At 44.6% G+C, this 19,005-nt stretch overlaps 1 protein-coding gene across 2 annotated transcripts in view; it reads right to left on the reverse strand.

Moving 5' to 3' along the window:
- Positions 1-19,005, reverse strand: part of LOC138510377 (coiled-coil domain-containing protein 171-like) — a 3,784,015-nt gene that overhangs the window by 664,664 nt on the left and 3,100,346 nt on the right. For both annotated transcript variants that reach the window (XM_069625990.1, XM_069625991.1), the window contains one exon: positions 6,431-6,485. In XM_069625990.1, coding sequence (XP_069482091.1) covers positions 6,431-6,485 — 55 coding nt within the window. The remainder of the gene's footprint in view (positions 1-6,430; positions 6,486-19,005) is intronic.

Here is a 19,005-nt window from a genome sequence, read left to right on the forward strand (position 1 = left end):
ACATTTTACAGAAAGCCCTGCTTCACATCCCAACGAAAGAGTTACATAAAATTGAAACCACTCTTAGGAAGCTCCTGTGGGGAGGAGGGCGTTCACAAACAAAGCCATAGGGATGAAGCTCATGATTGATGTTGAATCAGGATGGAAGGCCAAAGATCTGACAGACGATGAGATCAGAGACTTTGTGAAGGCATTATCCATGCACCTGAGGGAACAAAGTTTCTATATCCAAAGAAACATAAGCAGTATGTGGGAAGATGGATCGATTGCAGTCCAATTAGACAGTGCATACTCATGAATTGGAATAAAGATGAGCATGTGAAATCAGCTGGATGCTTGAAGGGAGTTATAAAGATATGGGTTCCAAAGAAACAGTTTTTCAGAAAAGGTTGTCTAGATATGAAGACTGAGGGGAGAGTGGTTGATGAATCACCCAGAGGGGGGAGTGTAGAGAAGGAGCTAAGTACCCCCACCACAACCATCTCGCCCGCAGCACCTGTATGTTGGATGCCAGAGTGTGAAACACGAGCGGTACCAGTGAAGATACCGATGCCTAGGAGAATCTGGTAATCAAGGTTCCCATTGAGGAAACCATATTTTCATACGAGACAATGCGATGGCCATCTGAATAAAATCCCTGAAGAAACAGAGCAAATGAATGATGAAGAAGAATGGTGACGTCATACAGAGCAAAGCTGACATATAGAGAAGAGATGCAGAGACTAGAGAATGCAGACAATTCTATAAGGCCTCAAGAAAGTATTGAGATACATGACATCTTGGGATCAAGATGAGGAAACATATGCTACAGAAATAATGAAGATATCAAGCTATTTCACACGCGTACACTGGCAAAGAAACGCAAGCAGATGAATTATTCTTAAAGGCTAGCTTTATAGTGAATAGAGTGTGGCATGCGCCCACATGTACATGTATATATATATTGGAGTCAGTAAAGGATGGATGGTTCCACTACGTACGATAGAAGTGCTGAGCAAAAGAAGGAAGGCCGCTTTTTCATTTTGTCCCAATTAGAAAACAAGTGAATTACAGCCGAAAACTCAGAAAAACGAGGTTGGATGAGCCAAGAAGCCAAGACCATATCAGACTGGGTCGAGCTGACATTGGATACAAATCTTGCGGAAGAACGAAGCTCCTGTTCAGAAGGAATGGACAAAAACAAGAAGATGTCAGAGGTCTATTAAAGAATAGCATTTTAATACACTGAAGCTCAAATTCGTAGTCTTTAGTCACGTGGGGAGAAAAAGTTGGACAAGCATGATGGTTACACCTACGCACAAAGGCAGAGTGTGCCTTCACTCCCCTGAATTCCCCAGAGCAAGGAACATTTTCAAGGCCAAGTTCAAAGACCTAATCAACAGTGGACCACTGAGGTGATGATGGATGGATATGCTAAATGTTTTTTTTAGTTTAGTTTAGTTTCTTTATTTATACCGCGCGCCGAACCCTGGGGTAACCGGGCGCCGGAGACTTAGATGCAGTTACAACATGGCAAGACTTAGATGCAGTTACAACATGTCAGGAATATACAATATACAATAATACAAGACTGTGAAATAACAACAATAAGTGTGGAAGACCAGGTAATGGAAGACCAGGTTACAGGCTGGTCGACAGGGACATGCGGAGAGGAAGTACATTAGGCAGAGTTTCTGTTGGAAAGCCATGTTTTAGTTTTGGCTCTAAAAGTCCAAAAGGAGGGTTCTGTTCTGAGGATTAGCGGCATAGCGTTCCATAGTTTGGAAGCTAGAACTGGGAAGCTGGCGCCGCCGGCTTTTTTTAGGGCGAATTTGGGGAGGGAGAGGCAATGTGAGAATGGCGTTCTGGTTGGTCTAGTTGAGGTGTAGTTGTGGAACTTGTCTGCCAGGTATTTGGGTGCATCATTGGAGCGGCATTTATGGACAACGACGAGGGATCTGAGGGTGATTCTGTCTCGTACCGGTAGCCAGTGAGCATCTTGCCTGATGCTGGAGATGTGGGCGTGTCGTGGGATACTGAGGGCGGCTCTGAGGGCATTATTTTGATGCACCTGTAGTTTGTTCAGGTTGGGTTCTGACGTGCAGAGAAAGAGTGTATTGCAGTAGTCAATTTTTGAGAGCACTAGTGCTCTGGCTAGCGTAATGCAGCTGGAGGCAGAAAGGAAAAGTTTGCAAGCGTTGATAAGCTTATTTGTGTAAGCTGTGGATGAGGCTGTGCCATTTACCTGTCTTTTGAGCGAGAGAGTGGAGTCTAGATAAACCCCAAGGGTTTTAATTTCTTTGGCAACTGTGATTAGGTTACCGTCTATGTTGATGGACGAGTAACGGGGACCTAGTTTGTTTAGCCGTGGTTGGGAGCTGACAAGAAGGAGCTCAGTTTTCTCATCGTTGAGGCATAGCCCGTGCTCTGCCATCCAGGCTTGGATCTCCAAGTATAGATTGTTGATTCTGGTGGAGTCCTCGTCATAGCACCCTGATAGGGTGATGAGAACCTGGGTGTCGTCAGCATAGTTTGTGTATGTGACACCCAGGTTGTCTAGGCGGTCAAACAATAGCTTAGTGAAGATATTGTATAGGGTCGGCGAGACGCACAAGCTTTGAGGGACGCCGCATGTGATGGGGACAGGGAGTGCTGAGGCCCCCGGGGAGAAGACCCGGGTGGTTCGGTTGGTTAGGAAGGACTGGATCCAGGCAGTCGCCTGATTAGAGAAGGCCGCTGACATCATCAGATGTTCCGTGAGGATCTGATGGTCGACGAGGTCGAAGGCTGCTGATAGATCTAGCAGCAAGAGAACGGCTAGATTACCCTTGTCCTTTGCCTCGTCCATCTGGATTTTTAGGACCAGTAGGGCTGACTCTGTTCTGTGCCTTGGCCTGAAACCGGATTGTCTGAGACCCAAGAGGTTATCGTCTTCCAGGTGCTTCTGTATTTGCAGGTAGGCCACTCTGTCTAAGATCTTTAGGATGTAGGGAACGGTGGTGATTGGCCTGTAGTTGGTTGGGTTATTGGGGTCTAGATTAGGTTTTTTTAGCAGTGGCATGACCCAGGCCTCCTTGAGGGTGCTAGGCACTGAGCTATGGTTAAGACAAGCTCATCTGCACGGACTCTCAGCCTGCGTGCTTCTAACGTAGGTTGGGTAGGGACTGACGAAGGTTAGAAAGTAACCAATGATAGAGGACCGCATGATCAAGGGTCCTATAGTTGTGTAGCCAATTAGACGTTGTATCTTTAGTGGAATTTATAGTGCCATATTCTGGGGAAAGGCTTAGTTGCCCCACCTGATGGGAAGAAGCAAATCACATTGTTCCACTGCCCTAAATGAGCATGGATCGTATACCTAGTTGATCCTTCTAGAACCTATCCCACTCACCATTAGGTTTTTGTAGTTTGCCACATAGGATAACTTTAGAGATACACAGGTTAAACTTCACCTATGACGATTTTTTACTATAAGAATGTAATTTTTTATGAAATGCGCTGAGAAATCTCTCTCTGTCTCTCTCTCTCCCTCTCTCTCTCAGAGAGAGAGAGGGAGAGAGAGAGAGAGAGAGAGAGAGAGAGAGAGAGAGAGAGAGAGAGAGAGAGAGAGAGAGAGAGGGACGTCTGTCGATGTCCGTTGTACTCCCTGTTTTAGATAATTGATATTAAAACAGTATATTTTGGAGTTGTTTCTGTTATTGATGTTTGAGTAAACTCTGCATCCACCGTCCATCTCTAAGGCATTGCCAACACATCTTAAAGGGCTGGGAGAACCCCCAGTTCACCGTTATGAGTGGTTCCCATCTGCACTCACCAGCTTTGCACTGCAGCTCCCTTTGGCTCCGGTCCCGTTCCCACAGTGCATTCCCCACTTCTGCTTTTCTCTCGAAGGAGTTCGGGGAGAGTGTTGCTCACTCTCTCTCTCTCGTCCAAGAGGACCAGAGTTCTTCGGCACCCCACAGCTCCTGCTTGCGCCCGACATGGAGGATGCAAACCTTGCCGACCTTCTCTGAGCCTGTCACGGCCCTGGCATCTCTGGTCCTCGCCGGACATGGCTTCCCACACTTGGGTGTCCCGCTGCTGTCTCTCCGTCTCACCAGCTTCCAGCTCCCGTCGGCTCCACATTCCAGCCCGCTGTGCGACCCCTTCCTACTGAAAATCATACAGTTGTATATCCGTTGGGCTTTCTAAGTGGCCACAGGTGCTGGTCACTTAGTCTAATTGCCTGACCATAATTAAAGGGACATGCTGGATCTTTAAAATACTCGGCAGGCCTCCTCCTCGTCTCATTACTAGAGTGGTGAAATAACCTACACGTATTCATCTCTCTGAGTTTCCTCTTCTTCGTCCAAGTACCACACTGTGTTAAATTATGGAAATTGTGGGGAAAGGTGTTACAATAGCCCATAAAGGCCCAGGGAGGGTTAAGTTGGTCTTCAAGAGGGAAAGGGGGATATCATGTCTCACCTGTGGATATTTTCTACCCAGTCCCCAAGGGCCCTCCACCCAGGCGATCCTCCCTTACTTCTCCACCCCCAGGGTCTGGAGCCAAAAGCGATTGCCTTTCTCTGGCCACCTCAGAAAGGGATCTAAGGTGAGTAGGTGTGAGGATACCCTTAGGTTCCTCACATGTGTGAAAGCGAGGTCAGTGTATTGACATGGCAGAAGAGGCACCATTTTAGCACGCAATGAATAGAAGAGAACACAGGCCTTAGTGTGGAGCCGCGGCTCTGGTAGTGCAGCTCCAAAAACAAATCCCCTGTCCCGTTCCCCAGGAGAGAATCCAAGGTCAGAAGTACCCATAGTGCACAGATAAGCACTAATTGTATCCAGCTGTGGGGCCTGAACATGGTGGGAACAGAAGGTTCGTTGGGAGAAGAGTAAAAAGGGATGCACCCTTTGAATTCATGAGAATAGGGAATAAGGCTCTGTGATGCCAAAGAGCCAGGCAAAGATTTAGAACACTACTGCCCTCACCCCGAGGCGGTCACCCATATGAATTACACTTAGACAAACACAGGCACTAACCAGGAACAAAAAAAACATCACAACGGAGAATGTACTTCCTCTCATATGACCCATCCTTAATTACACAACGACCAACACTGAACCTTCGACATTTGTAGACCTTTATAACTCTACCCTTACCCAAGCGATTGACACTTTAGCTCCATTAAAAATACATAAAGCTAAGCCACAAGCACACCTTAACTTGTGGTTTACCCTGAGCCTAAAAATTCAACGGAACAATAAAAGAAAAACAGAAACAGCCTGGAAAAACGTCCCCTCAGCCAACAATAAGGACCTTTACGTCAAAACTGCTAACTGCTACAAATGTGTCATTATCCAAGCAAAAAGTGACACCTACAACAATAGAATATCAAATTCTAAATCCGGTAAGAGAGAACTGTTCACTATCCTCAGAGAACTTGAGTTACCTACACCCCCTGGCCCCCAAAACCTGCTCCAAAGACAAGATTTGGTGTACCAAGATCCAAGCTGCACAACAGTAGAAATGTTGATGCTACTATCTAAAATTTAGAAGAAAAAATCTAGTATCACCGCAAATCCTCCCCTTTCCAAGCCTGACCTTGCATCTACCAAATATAATTGCCTATTTAACTTCACCCCTATGTCCATTAAAGAGGTTAAAAACATAATATCAAACCTCAAACTTTCTCGCTGCCAGGGTGACATCTGCCCGGCTAACATTATTAAAGATTCAGTCAGAGAACTTGTGCCTCCTATTACCTTCTTCATTAATGCCTCTTTCGAAACAAGCACGGTCCCTTCCAATTTAAATGATACCTGGGTACTTCCGTTGCCAAAAAAAAGACCTTTGACCCTGACATCCCTACCAATTACAGACCAGTCACCACTGTGCCCTTTCTGCTGAAGATTCTAGATAGGGCTGCTTATTTACAAATACAAACACATCTAGAAAGAAATAATCTCCTGGGGCTCTGTCAATCTGGGTTCAGGCCTATACATGGCACTGAAACTGCTCTAGTAGACTTAGGGGGTCATTACAAGGTTGGAGGTAGCCATGGCGCTATTAGCGCCATGGCTACCCCCTTACCGCATAATGGGTCGGGTTCCCTGAATGGGGAATTACCGGGCCATTCCAACCTTGGAGGACCCGGTATTTCTCCATTCAGGGAACCCATCCCCATTCCCGTTCAAGCCCCCATTCGTAATGAGGCCCAATGTCATTTGCAATTAAGTATTTCAAGTAGTTTGCACATTTATGGAATTAGAGGTTTAAGCTATGATCAGGGGTGGAACTTACTTCCTAACTCTAAAGTAGTATGCAAATGTTTTGACTCCAGTGGACCAGACACCCTCGTTATTTAAGGGCTGTGTAGATGAGGTGTATGGAAAAAGATCATTGTTTATTGTGCAGACCACAGTGAGCATAAAAACCACATAAAGCATATAACAAATACACTACCTTCTCAAATATGTTCTTCACATAATTCATACTATTGGTTAAAGCCAGTCTTTCTCTGCAAAAGCAATATGAAAAGAAATTATTAACTTTGATAAACTGTTCATTGCCAGAAAAAAAGATCTCATCATTCAGAGAAATGTATACATAAACATGCACATTAATTGATAGTAGAAAAAGCCCATTGAAGCCACACATTTAATTATCGTGGCACATGTATCTAAAACCTGCACCTTCAATGTGAAGCCTGGGCAAATGGCACAGGAAAATTGTCCAAACATTTGTCCAAGGACTAGTTGGGCTATTTCTGCTCTAATCAAATTCATTTCTGCAATGCATTGTTAATCAATTATTTTTATTTATTTTATTTTGTGTTTGGTTTGAATATCAAACCTTTCACATCACAGTTTATACACACTATTACATTCACTTTTACATTTCTGATACCATAAAAACAGTAAACATGAAATAAAGACAATCTATAATAAAAACAGAATTCCCTATGACAATACAAAATTACAAATGTCCAATCGATAAACCAACAAAATCATTAGTCCTCATAAAAGGTTTGTTTAAAAATCTAATTAAAGCTACGGCAAGGCCAATCTGGGTGCTACTTAAAAGCTGTAACCAGCAATCTTCTGGAGATACATGTTGCTATACCATTAAACATTTCTCAAAATACAATTGCCATAGGTCTATGAGACTGATATTGTATACCAGAACATGTTCAAGGGTCTCAAAAGATCCCATCATCCTGTAAAATCTACACTGTCTAAGGTGTCTATACGTTTTCAGTCTTGCACCATTATTTCAGTCGTGGGAAATAAACTAATCCTAAATCTTACAAATGTATTCCTCCAGTAAGCATTTGGGAATTTTAAAAGGTATGTAGGTACACTATTTAATATTTAACAATGTTTCACTTTTTGAAACATGGTAAAACAATTTTTATTCGTTACATTTGGTACCAGTTTAAATCCAGTCGTTCAACCATAATTGTTGCTTAATTTTTAGTGGATAAGAAATAAAAATTTCTAATGATAAACCTAATGATTCTAAAGTAGCCAAGTGGAGGTTCTTCCAAACTACAAGCGAACACTCCTTAACACTTATTAGTGATTCATGCAATTTAGAATATAGCTTATCTTCCTTGGATACAAGAGATTTATGATAAAAAGATACAAATTTCCAAGTTACTCTGACCCCCAAAGATAGTAGATCCAATGCAAACCTTAGTGCCTGTATTGGGGCTCAGTTAGGTAGGTGTAAAACTTTCCACCAAAACAGTCCCTCTAACCTTTTCCAAAATGAGGAGGATACGTTAAATGTTATTTCAGCGCTGTATGTTATTATTGTGAGAAACTGTAAAGGACCGGAGGGGGGTGTCTGTACTTCTGCTCTCTATGTGGTAGAGGAGAGGCACAGAGGACCCCAGCCAAGATTCTCTATTATTGGTACGTGGTCGAGCAATCAAGGCCTAGCTTCTCAGGAGGTGATGCAGGCTGGTTCTTAAGTACAGTGTAGTCCCCAAGCCCCCACAAAGGAATGTCCACACACTGTATTGGTTAAAACACAGTCTTTATATAATTAATATTCAAGGTTATGTACACTATCACAATAACTCACTTTGTGCTCAGAAAATCAACAATGGTAAATATATACAGTTCTAAAGTGGTACCACAAGTATTATCAGATCTCATTAAAGTGCATCAACTATACTGTCAAAATGTCACACAGATCAATAAAAAGGAAACCAGCAATAGAAATATGAAGGAAAACAAGATGGTTGAACAATTGGAAGAATACTGGTCACTACAGTTAAACACAGCTCTGTTTGGAGATCCCCCCACCTGGACAACCTGTAGAATAAAGATACAAGCCCATTCCATATATTATTCACACTAGACTTCCCAATAGTTCTGCAACCCCAAAGTACCTGGTGTTGTAGCGTTACTTGGCGGGGAATCAACGGCCCTTCTTGAGTGCCCTCTCTTTAAGGCAGGAGTCACGGGTCGTCGAACGTCCGACGAAGAACAAGATGAGCTACGACGGTGAAGTGGCAGCTTCGTTCCTAGTGGTGCTTGTTGACAGGGAAGCGTAAACGTCCTGCAAGGAAGGGGCGTGCGGGGCACCTCGGTGTCGATAGTTCTGGACTGCAAAGAGTTTGAAGAACTGGGGCCCAGCAAGGGCGTTGAGTCGTCGGCGTCTCTGTGGTCTTTGGGTGGCGGGAAAGCCACCAGTGGATGCTCCTCGGCGCGTCGACGGTCAGGACTTCTCCAGCAGGATACAGCAGCGATGATGCGGACGAGAGTCATGAATCAAGAGTTCTTAGGCAAACGGGAGCACGGCGGCTCCGGTCGGCGATGGCAGTCGTCGACAGTGGTGGACAACAGTCAGGGCGCTTCACTTTGTGATTTCGCAGCGGTCCCCGTCTCGGGTCGGCAGCCTGTCGAAGGTCTGTCTACCAGGAGCTTTGGCAAAGATGTGCTGGTGCACGATGGTCCCTCATAGCTCGGGAAGAGGGTGCCTTACCAGGTCCTCTCTGGGTCAGTCCTTGGAGGCACAGCAGCTTTCAGATTGTGAAGAAGAGCAACAGCAATTCTTCTCGTCCAGCAGGGCTTCAAGGTCAAGCTTCAGTTACTCCAGTTACTCATCGTAGTGGACTTCAGCTTCTGAACACAAATTCTAGCAGTGAGAGCCCCCCAGATAGACTAGTTGATCTCCCATTCATTCTGCTGGGTCACACTCAGGCAACCAATCGGTCAGATGGGCATTCATGCAGGCAGGCAGCTAATCAGGTGCATAGTGCATTCAGCCATTCACTTCTCTCCAGACACTCACAACAAGTTATGTGTATTGGGACAGGTACCCAGCCATTCAACATTCCACAATGCATTCATACCATTTTCGGGCAGGGCTGTCTCAGTCATTGTGTCAAACACCAGATACTAGACACCCACAACACAGAATGCGTATTCGTCACACACTCCATTCACCCAGGTCACACCCACAGGCGTACCCACAACATAGAGTCATTGGGAAGGCTCCAGCCAGTCTGGCCTGGACTTCACAACAACACCATATATGGAACTTCCACCCAACAGCCGGTCAGGGGGAAGGGACAGAGTCAGGGCTTCCCAGGACTTTGGGAAAACAAGGTAACGGGCAATAGAAAGCAAGAGGACACAGGGGCCATCTTGTTTCCTATCAGGAATCAACTGATTCCAATGGCAGGGCCTGGGTATCCCAAAATGGAGGATACTCAGAGCGCCTGTCAAATTCAGCATGGAGCTGCCACCAGCCCATACCCTGCTCTGTGGGCCACCCATACACTAGGGGCACAGGGTTGTACCCCCACCCATGGGTGCCATAAGGGTATCCCATGGGTCTGTTCACTAAACCAAAAGAGAGAGCTGCACCGCCAGGAGCCCCACATGAACTCCTGCGCGAAAAACACGACAGATCAAGCAATTATTATTTTTTTTAATTGTATAATAGACATTAAAGAAATGTACTCTATAATTTAGAATTTATAGCTCGGGCCCAAGAGGCCAAACATAAAAAATGTTGTTTCAACAAGGTGATCATATTTACAGTGCTAATTTTCCCTGAGATACGAAACCCAATTAAACTCTTTCTAAAATCACGTTATTAAAATACCACTTACAAGTATTTTTCTTCACAGATTTTTTTAAATTTAAAACCAACATTTTTGTTTTGCAGACGTTAACCGGCAGGTCATTTGATGATGCATATTTTTCAAATTCTTTCAACTATTGCTGATGAGCAATTGGGGTTTGGTCAATCGAGACCAGGTCATCAGCATACAGCAACCATTTTAAAGTTGTATGGCTTAAACAAGGCGGAAAACTATTTGCTTTGTTCAGATATTCCCAAATGTTGAAATAAAAATATTTAAGGAAGGGGCTAGCATGCAATCTTGACTTTATTATTTCAGAGTGTTCTTCCATTATTATTTCTACTAGGAACAACAGACAACCCCATTTGTGCAGCTTGTTCCAAAGTAGAGGTCTATCTATACTGTCAAACACTCGCAATCAAAAAATGCTATATACATGGGAGCCCCTCCAGAAAAGGTTCGCTGTTCAATAACATTTAAATAAACCTGTTCAATGATGTACCCAATGCCTTAACAAAACCAGATTTATACTGGTCGAGCCTTTTGCTCAGAACGGCCCAATCATTAAGATGGGTACATACAAAAGATGCAAAAGGTTTTCCTAGGATATCCAACAAGGCGATAGGCCGATAGTTTTTCATATCAAGCCTATCACCTTTTTTAATATAGGAACAATGATCGATTGCGAAGGGGATACATTTTTCCTGATGAACCCTCTTGGCCAGTGAGGCAGGAATATTCGCTCATATGTCCGGATTAGCCTTCATGGTCATATTGGAAAGACAGTCTGGGCCTGGAGCACGAGAGGTCTTTGTATATATAATTTGATTATAAACATCTTCCACATCAAATGTCATGGTCCATAGGGTCAAACACTCATCCTGCCAATAAGGTTCCATCAGGGATCTCTTTGCATCTAAATTAAAATGAGAAACCGATTGATCTCCTAGAATTGGATTAAGTTGTACAGACATGTGGGGATTTGTAGTTCCTTAAATCAGTTTCCTGAATTCGGCTGTATTATTGAATAAATTAAATTCTTATGACCTTTCAAGCCAACATTGATATTTCTGTTTTTATTTGTTTAACCTCCAATTTCAAGTCAACAATATTCTCCCTTCTAACGTTTCTTATAGCAGTTCTCAACTGACGCTTCTAATTCTGAATTTGCGAACACAAAATGTGCAAATGTTTCAAATGTACTTTCCCTGTGTACAAGGTTTCCTGATAAATGTTCATTAGTACCACGGCATACTTTTCCGGGGAAGGTAGGTCATCCATGTACTTTGAACTCTTTCTTAAAACATTATTATGCCTCGTGACACTTGGATTATTCCATATGATTCGATTCCTGACTGGATTTACTTTCAAGTGTTGAGAAAAATCTTTTGTACAGTTATTTAAATCTGCAAAATCCCACTCCATTCTAAAATTTGGTGATCACTTAAACAACTCTCTATCATATGAAAGGCTACTGATCTCTGAAAGATACAATTGGAAACAAACATATAATCAATCAATGCTCATTGAGTTCCTAGTTTCCAGGTGACATGAACAGGTATATCTCCAGAGTCTATACCATTAAAAATAGAAAAGTGTTCTGATCTTGATGGTCGTGGAGATTAAAAATTCCTCCGTCCCCAAGTACCACAGAGGCAGAAAAACAATGACTGCCTGTGCAATCTTTGAGGCCGCAGGTGAGTAGTGAGCCGTCAATCTGGAACCAGGAACTGCCGGAAGGACCCCTGACCACTGTAAGGCAATGGGTAATTATCAAGAGGTGCAATGTGGCTGGTATACAAATATAAGAAACAATGATAGCACAGCTTACCTAATGTAATGTACCCAAGGCCCTCAATGTGATGAGGGACAGCAGGGGCCAAGGACAGAGTCTGTGAGGCAGGCTTCCAGTGAGGCTTGGGCAATATATGAACACCTGAAGCAATATGAAATGCACAAAACGTAGTCCGTGGCAGTCCAGAGTGCAAACGAAGTCAGAAGCCAGTAGAATATCAAGAGCCGAAAGTTCCAAGCAAAGAATAATCCGTTAAACAGTCTGTTATGCAGAATCCGAGGTCGGGAGCCAGAGGAATACAATGACAATGTCCGAAGCAACAGTGATGCAGGGCGAAGAAAAACCAATCCGTGCAGCAGTCCATGGTCGTGGTAACTAGAATTCCGATCAAGAGCAAAACGCCAAACAGTCCAAAGAAAAGCAGCTGTGAAGCACTGCTTCCGTGTCTCTCAACGCATTTAAAGTGTTTGATGTAGTCACGTGATGTGAATCACGGAAGCGTGGGGAGCGTGATAACGTGTCACGTGGTGCAAGATGAATGGAGTTGTTGTGCAAGCCCCCTCACGTGACGCATGACTCTCGTGCACGATGTCGGCCGCGCCAAGAAAACGGGATTCTCCATTTCAGCTGCAAATGGAGGGAAGGTCGGAACAGTCCCAGACTGGCAAACAATGCTCTAACATGTCTGGCGGGAGGTGGCCACTTCTGTGTGCTAGCCCGTGAGTACTGAATGCCCTGGTAGGCGGTGACTGGATGTGGGATAGAAGAGTGTGGGCTAATATGTGCACTCGTAGATTGTGTAGCAGGGTGTGTGCTAGGAGACGTGACAAAAAGCCCCAATTGTGCATCAAATATAGCCACTCCTAACCACAGGTTTTAGTAGAGGAGGGCCCATTGTTCTCAGTTACCAAGAGTTTAGAGTCATCAAATCAGCATACATTTAGATCAGGATTGGAATCGGAGCCCACCATCCAGTCGGCAATTAAATCCTCTATTAAATAGAAAAAAAAGTCCCTGTGTTAACCTAATGGGATGCCAATATAAATTAATCATTAAGAAGCTACCCAATCTTGGAAAGGGATGGATCCCATAATATTTCAAATGATTGAATATATGGATTGGGAGAATTCCAGAGGAAAGCTCTGATGCCAATGCCGTTTCGCACACCCTCAACAACCCTGCCACCCGTATACCTTTTACCCCCTTTACTGCAGAGTTCAAAAAGAGTTGGAAACCATCCAACAGCAGGCAGGTCAATAACCACGTCTCTTGAAACAAAAAAATATCATACTGATCAAACTAAAAGTTTGCATTACTAGATTGAAATAAATGGGTAAACCCCAAAGTGTTGCAGGAACCTACAATTAGAGGCATGGACCTTTTGGTTAAATAATCCCATTTTTTAACTGTCTGGAGGTTAGCCGTTAACCAAGAATAGTTTGTCTCTAAATCCGTTCGTGCATTTTTTTGTATTGTTCACCTGCACACTTTGTAAATTGTCATTATTTACTGAATATGTAATAGAACGGCTGTAAAACTAGGGACATTCTTATCATTTAGGCTGTTGGTACATTTACAATTGTATTGCCTATAGGGATAATCATACTAACCAATCTCAATCAAATCGTAACAAAGCAAAAGAATTTGAGGGACTGCATCAAGAAGAACTTGCATGGCAATTCTTGAGTGTACATGGATAAGGACACTATACAACAAATTCTACCTGATTCAAATCTTTGGAAGTGATAGCACATAACCCTGGTGGACTATAACAGTCCCAAAAACTTTGATCTATTTAAAACTATTTTGTCCTGAGATTTTAAAACTTGCTCCAGTATTAGACATTAAGGACTCCTACTTTCCATATTAGGGGCATTAGAGTCTGCTACCGTCATTTCATTATTCCACAAAAATCTGTAATTCAAAGTCCAATTGGGATGATTTGCTATTAAGGGCAATTCCTTATAGGGTTCAGCTTCCATTTAATTTTAGAAAAGAAGAAATTCTATCAGACTGTATATCCGATTGATGTGACAATAATTGAGCTGAAACTGATCTTGAATGCAACATTTCTCTTCGATGTTCCAAGGTACAGAATCGATAACAGACTTCGTTCTGATCTGCAAATACGTTCTGATCTGCAAATACTGTACTCTACACTGAAACTTGCAGTGGGGTACATGAACCCATGATGGGTGTCCTTAAGTAGCACAAAGCAGAAATAGGGAAGGGAAAGCCAGAGGCTTGAGCCACTACTTCTGAGAGAACAGCCACCAGGTGGCTGTACGTCCAGGAAAATAATGTTTAGATTAGATAACTAAACCCCAGAAGAGGAGAACGTTGTGAGGTTCAAAGCAGACTCTCAGGACACCGATGAGGATGGAGGAGCGGGGCCTTGTAGGGGGAAGATATGGGACAAAGAGCAATGGGAAGAAGACAGAAAGAAGGAAGGGGAAGAGAGGAGAAGACAAAAGAAAGAAAGAGAAATAGAGAAGGAGAAAAAAGGGAGATAGATTGGGGTAGCCGTAGCGACTGGTGCTAGGCCCTCTGAAACAGGATAGGTAGGATGGCGGTAGCTAGTACTGCAAAAGATGGGGCTGCCCCCGCATCACAAACACTGTTGCCCCTGTTGCAGAAAGGTAGGGGAGGAGCGCAGTATGCACCATGGCAGAACATGGACAGAAATAATTTAATGTATAGCTTGCCATCTCTCGCAGCTGGAGCAGGAAAATGGATATATACTCTTGAGATAGAGACAGCAGAGGTCACCCTGATGATTGGCGACATGACGAGTGTATTTGCAGCCATATTGAGCGAAAGGGGGAACAAAATATGGGAACAGGCACATACAAGACGGTGTGCGATTTAACAACTGCCACACACACGTGTGGAAAGTATTAAGGACTACGTACCGAGATACACCAGACATGGTGGTCATTTTGGCATGCAAAATTAAACCAGGTGAGGACCTTGCAGAATACATACAACAGACACAGGAGATGTGGGTATTAGAGACGTGACAATCATGGGACATAGGCATACCAATATTTCACCACATACTGGTTGGAGGACTACCTGCAGATGTACAGACATCCTTAGAGAAGGTGGTTAAGATTGAGATGAAGGGGTGGCCAGAAATACAGACCACCATAGTAAACTTGTATAAGAGGAAACAAAGAGAGAAGGACATGGCAGACAATGCCATTAAGGCAGAGGCACAACTGGTGCAAAAGAAACTAGCAAGAAATAGAAAAAGAGCTGTACTTACCAACATTGTCCCAGGACAGCTCAAAGTTTCCCCTGTTCAGCAAGGGGGGTTCCCCGCAGTGGTATGCCACAGGAAGCAGTCTACCCACAGCCAAGAGGGTTCCAGCAGGTGGGAGGGTTTCCCCTACAGGAACGGTATCAGCAACAGGGATCCTATCAGCAAAAGAATATTATCCACAAGAGGGATATTACCAACAGGGCAGAGGATATTCACAGAGAGGGATGGGGTTTGGATATGGTGGAGCAGGACCTAGATTTGGAGGACCATGTTTTATATGTGGGCAGAGGGGACACTTTCAAAAGTGTCCACATGGACAACAGCAGCAGTATGGCCTGGCGAGTGGGGGCACAGGTATATGTTCAACCCATGCAGCCACAGGGGCAGCCTATTCAAGCATAGGTTCAGCCATCCCAAGCACAAATGCCACTGCAACAGGTGCAGGTGCCCTTCACACAGACAATGAAACCTGTAGGACCCTCAGTTACCCTGACACCTCAGGTAACACACAGCCAGCAGCAGACAGAACGCTTTACAGCAATGGTCTTCAATCCTTTTAGGCTTGGGTCCCCCCAAGCAAAATGTGTGCAGGCCGTGCCCTTACAAAAATGGCAAAAATGCCAAATGGACAGTAAGTTCAAATGGCTATGAACTATTGTGTGCCGTCACCGCACCCTACTCCCAGTATAGACCTTGGGTTACTCCTCCTGCTCCCATCACAGTGTCGGGCCTCCCTCATCCCACTCTTAACCCAGTCCCTCTGCTCCCCCTAACCCAACCCACCACAGACCCTGGGCTCTCCAAACCCTGCTCCCACCACTATCATCCCGCCCAACCATCTCCCAGCACAGTCCCTGGGCTCCCCCACCCTGCTCCCAGCACAGTCCCAGGGCCAGTGGTGGCTGGTGAATTTTGTAAGTGGAGGGGCATAAACATTTTTCACCAGATATGCCATAGCGCCGAGCGCAGTGAAGGTGCCACAACCAATCAAGGGTCAATCGGGGGGTTTGCCCCCGTGTATCTTTTTAAAATAATGAGTTAAAATTTTGCATTTTAGAGAATACTTAAAAAAAATGCATAAAAAGCCAAAGTGTGCAAGGCGCTGTGGGGGCAAAGGGGGAAGCATGGTATTTTTGACTAGACATCTATGATAGATATCCAGTAAAGAAAATCTAATCCCTATCCCCTGGGCTACACAGTGCCTCAGAAGGAGTGCTGACTTTGGCAGGTGGGTAGGGGGATTGTGCAACAAAGGTATTTTGTAAATGCCTTTGTTGTACAACCCTCCTTCGCCCCCCCTCAATCCCCCACTCACCAAAATCAGCTCCACGGACCAAAACAAACACACACACACACACACACACATTCACACAGCAATCACTCTATCATTCACACGAGCACCCATCACCATACACTCACTCATTACACAAGCATACACCCATCCATACACATATTTAAATAAAAGATAAATGAGCATGAATGTACCTTCTGCAGGGGCCTGCGCGTGGGTATTGAAATGCCCCGCTCCAGGCTGCTCTGTCTGTATGTGCGAGGAGGCGCAGGAGCTCCCCCTCACACATACAGACATGCAGAGCCCCAGCCAGAATTTCCAATGAACTATGCAAGGCTGGCAAAGCAAAATGCCCCCAGTCTTGCTCTCAGTGAGCATGTGTGGCTGGGGAACTGAACTGAACTGTCAAAGGGAAACAGTGTTTCCCGTTGACAGTTCAGCCAGCCCAGGAGCACTTCCTCGGCTGGAAAAAGCAGCTGAGGGAGTGCTCAGTGTTTCACTGGGTTGGCTCCTCAGCTCCTGTATAATGGGCAAGGGGGTCACTGGATGGACACCCACTTGACTATTATGGATGAGCTGCCAGGCTCCGACTGGCCTATAGGGCAAAAGGGCAATGCCTGTACCACAAATGCAAAATGCTAGTGTGGGGCAGTCAAAATGGGCCACTTTTTCGGCCAATGTGGGCCAGTTTGATGAGTTACTTCACTATGCAGCTAGTAGTTTTGACCATTGGAACAGCCTCTGGAACAGCCTCCCTGCCTCTCTGAAACTTGAGGAGAACCATCTTCGGTTCCGGAAGCACCTCAGGACCTTCCTCTTCGCTTCTGCCTTCGCTCTTCCTCTCCCCTGCTAATCTGTCTGCTTTGGCACTGGGCACCTGGTTACCCCCTGAGTTCGGGACCAGATCCATGCCCTCCCAACCATACTCCTGCACTGCCGTCTGGCAACCCCTGCACTTGGGTCTGTATCTGCAACCCTACAGTCCCCTTCCAGCACTTATCAGACATCTGTTGTCTACATCTTATTCTCGCACTTACCACCTGCTGGCCGCACTACCTGTTGTTGTTCTGTGTGTTCAGCACTTTCCACTCCCCGCCTGCCTCTTGCACTTTCCCCCTTCTCTCTCCCCTGCACTTGCATGTTCTTAATGTCACTGGGCCTAGTAAGATTGTTGTTTTGTCCTCCCTTGTTTCCCCCTCCCTTGCCTCGTCGTGCTCTCAAACACTTGTGTATGGGCGCAATACAAATAAAATATCAATATCAATATCATCGTTGCTGAATACATATTCTTTAAATGTCACAATTTGCTTATATTTTAACAAAAAACACCCCCTTTGATACTATTTAAACAGTCTGTGACTAAAGGAATGAATATCCTTTTGCAACTGCGAGCCACTTTTTCATTGGTGCCTAAGACAGTTTTATGCTGCACTCCGACCATGTGAGCCGTCCCTGCCCATTTCCTCCAATCTAAAAAAAGAAAGAAAAAAACAACATTTAAAAAACATTTGTTTTTATATTTCATGCTGGGCTCTCGCGCCCCCTGGGGATGTGCCCCACAGTTTGAAGACCTCTGCCTTACAGGCTCAAGCACAAATATGCACGCAAGGAGACAGAACCTTGCTAGCCCAGGATACAGTACCACATTATACGGGAGTGACAGTTCTGGAAGGTAACCTGTTTCCATTCTCAGTACAAGGCACAAATGCCCAATATGCCAGTCCGAAGAGATAACCTGTGTGCCCAATCATTTCAGTAGCTGAAGACCCCAATTAGGAACCCACGGAAGCAGTGAAGATTGGACAAAAAGATTTTTCATTTTTGGATAACACAGAAGCCACCAAATCCTGTATTAAGGAGGGTGTCTTTTTCCCGTCGGACAAAGTAACAGACAGACAGTGGCTTCTGGGGCTATTGTAATGGTCCCTATCATGGAAGATTTAACACTCACGATAGGCACACCACAAATAGTAGCACCCCTCTTATATTCATATGGCACTCAAATCAACATATTAGGAGGAGACATAATGAGTAAACTAAATATGACAATTTCATTTTACTGAAAAGGGCATAGCATGCTCAATTCCCGGTATCTTTTATGAGCAGATCGCAGCTATCATAGAAACGTTTTGCACACAGAGCAATTTACGTGGATCTTCATGTCACCCAGAGGTATTACTTTATGGGGTACAAGTATTGCCAGAGTGGGTGCTGTGAGAAACCTGAGGGTATTCTCACTTCTACTCACTTTGGATTCTCTATGCAAGTAGCTAGGGCAAGGTCATCACTCCTAGATCCTGCACCTGGGAGTGGACAAGCAAGGGAGTATCACCTGGATAGAGGGTCCTCAGGAATTAGAAGTGGGATGCCCATAGGTGACACACAGTGTTCCATATCTTTCTTTCTAGAAAGAGCCCCTATACCAGAGAAGGTTATAGGATATTGTTCATCTAGTCTCATGATTTCTGAGAAGGGTAGGAACCAACGCTACACCAGACAGGTTAAATCAAGGAACAGGAAGAGTAGATGAGATATGTGAGAATAAAACTCAATACCCCCAGTATCCTCCGGATAGTCACCATGA

The sequence above is a fragment of the Ambystoma mexicanum genome, chromosome 6p (genome assembly GCF_040938575.1).
Source record: "Ambystoma mexicanum isolate Mex_15411 chromosome 6p, UKY_AmexF1_1, whole genome shotgun sequence".
Lineage (NCBI taxonomy): Eukaryota > Metazoa > Chordata > Amphibia > Caudata > Ambystomatidae > Ambystoma > Ambystoma mexicanum.